The 1894-nt window shown below is 59.6% G+C and overlaps 1 protein-coding gene and 1 pseudogene across 1 annotated transcript in view, besides 1 other annotated feature; both read left to right on the forward strand.

Moving 5' to 3' along the window:
• The first annotated feature begins 7 nt into the window (after positions 1-7).
• On the forward strand, positions 8-245 carry Tco025E_05722 (60S ribosomal protein L10; annotated as a pseudogene).
• Positions 246-309: 64 nt separating this feature from the next.
• Positions 310-358: a microsatellite.
• A 163-nt stretch (positions 359-521) lies between these two features.
• Tco025E_05723 (putative WAS protein family 3-like) overlaps positions 522-1894 on the forward strand; it is a gene marked incomplete at both ends in the record, with an annotated part of 1437 nt that continues 64 nt past the window's right edge. The window contains one exon of the mRNA XM_029372615.1: positions 522-1894. This exon is cut by the window's right edge and continues 64 nt beyond it. Coding sequence (XP_029227247.1) covers positions 522-1894 — 1373 coding nt within the window.

Raw genomic sequence — 1894 nt, forward strand, 5'->3', positions numbered from 1 at the left:
CGGCCACGATCCTCTTGTCGATGCGCACGAAGAGGGTACGTTCCGCAGGCGCTGAGGCTCTCCGTCGCGCCAAGATGAAGTTCCCCGGCCGCCAGATCGTCGTCATGTCCAAGTACTGGGGCTTCACAGACATTCTCCGCTCCCAGTACGAGGCGCTGCGTGACGCTGGCAAGCTGCAGCAGCGCGGCATCCACGTCAAGCTCATCACCCCCAAGGGCAAGATCACGCAGCGCAACCTGATGGCGTGAGCCACAACCACCTTATTTATGTTTGCTGGTTTTCGTTTCTCTGTTTAGAGCTTCCTTTTTATTTGCTTTTTGGCGCTGCTGAGCTTTGCTTGCCTTCGTTTTGCGTTTGCCGCCAACGTCTCGGCGTGGGGTGGGCGGCTCCTGCGGCAGTCAATAGTTTTCTACTTCTTCCTTTTCTTCTTGACTCTAGCGCGACAGGAGCTGTGTGATACTTTTGCTCTAGGGCTGGGTGGGTGTTTGGTCTGGTTTTGGTGTTGGGGGTTACACGTGCTCATGTACAATGATGCCGTCAAAACAATGTATGGGCATGTGGTACCTGTTCCTCTCACCAACGGCGGTTGTCTGACGATGCTGTCTGTGATTGACGCCCTTGAACAACTTGACCAAACGTGTAGTCATGTGTTTGGAAACATCGAATCCGCCGTTCAGAAGTCTCGTGAGACGTTAGAAGGACTTCAGGAACGCATTGAAACCTGTACTGCACGTGTCCAACAACTGCACGGGCGCCGCGAGGCGATGGTGGTGAAGAGCCGGTATAGGTTTCCTAAGCACTGCTACCGTCCCATTCACTTAGTGCAGGCCCCAGCGGAAACGCGGGAGTATCTGCTGCGAGGCCGGCGTCACGTTCTGCCTGCATTGCCCCCCGTGGATGACGTCGACTCTGACTCGGAAGCCTCAGTAGAGGACGAGAGCAGCGCTGGCATTGAAAGCCATGACAGCAGTAGCGTCTATGGTCACCAGCGGCGCGGGGAGCTGGAGCGCGACAATTTTTACCAGCGGCCCATTCGGCGCCTCGAGGGGACGGTGGAGGTGCAGGGACCAGTGAAACCGCAGCACCCACTGCGCCGCGCGGGGTTGGCTGACGCCATGCCGCTGGCGGCATCGTGGCAGTATCACAGCGTGGCGGAAAGAGGACTCGGACGTCTGCCGCGGCAACTGATGAGTGTCAGCTCACTGCTGCTATTTAACACACGCGAAAACCTTTACAGGGAGTACCATGAGTTAGATGTCCTGAAACAGCAGAGGGAGGAGCGTGTGGTAGCCACCAGGCGGCGGCTGGGTGGGGCAGCCGATGTGCACCGAGACTACATGACGCGATTCTCCTCTGATGAGTACGTCTTTGTTCCGCTCATGGAAGAGGTGGCAAACCTCATGGATGACCTTCCTGAGGATCTGCCACTGGAGGGCATCGCCGAAGTTGCTTGGCACGCGTACACGCTGGAGGCCGGGGATAATATTGCGCCCAGCTGGCAGCGGCGGCTTGGTGAGGAGAGTGAGACGGCAACAGAGAACACGAGGTCTCCGCGTGGCGGTAGAAACTCGCATGGACACACACTAGCAATCACCTCCGGTCCACAAGCTGCACCCACGCGGCCGTCGTTGCTTCCCCCCGCTGCTGCGTCGGAGTTCCCACCGCCAGCTGCGTTGCCGCCGCCACCGCCGCCCACAGGAAAGGCACCGCCGCCGCCGCCGCCACCGCCGCCGCCCGGATTGAAGGGTATGAAGATTCCGCCAACGCCACCGCCACCGCCACCGCCACCGCCACCGCCACCGCCACCGGCGATGATGATGGCTAAGTCCACAACAGCAACAGCGAAGGCAAGGGCGATGACGGCGACCCCTTCTCCTCCTCCTCCTCCTCCTCC

Source organism: Trypanosoma conorhini (assembly GCF_003719485.1).
Source record: "Trypanosoma conorhini strain 025E chromosome Unknown Tco_14.4_contig_00348, whole genome shotgun sequence".
Classification (NCBI taxonomy): Eukaryota; Euglenozoa; class Kinetoplastea; order Trypanosomatida; family Trypanosomatidae; genus Trypanosoma; species Trypanosoma conorhini.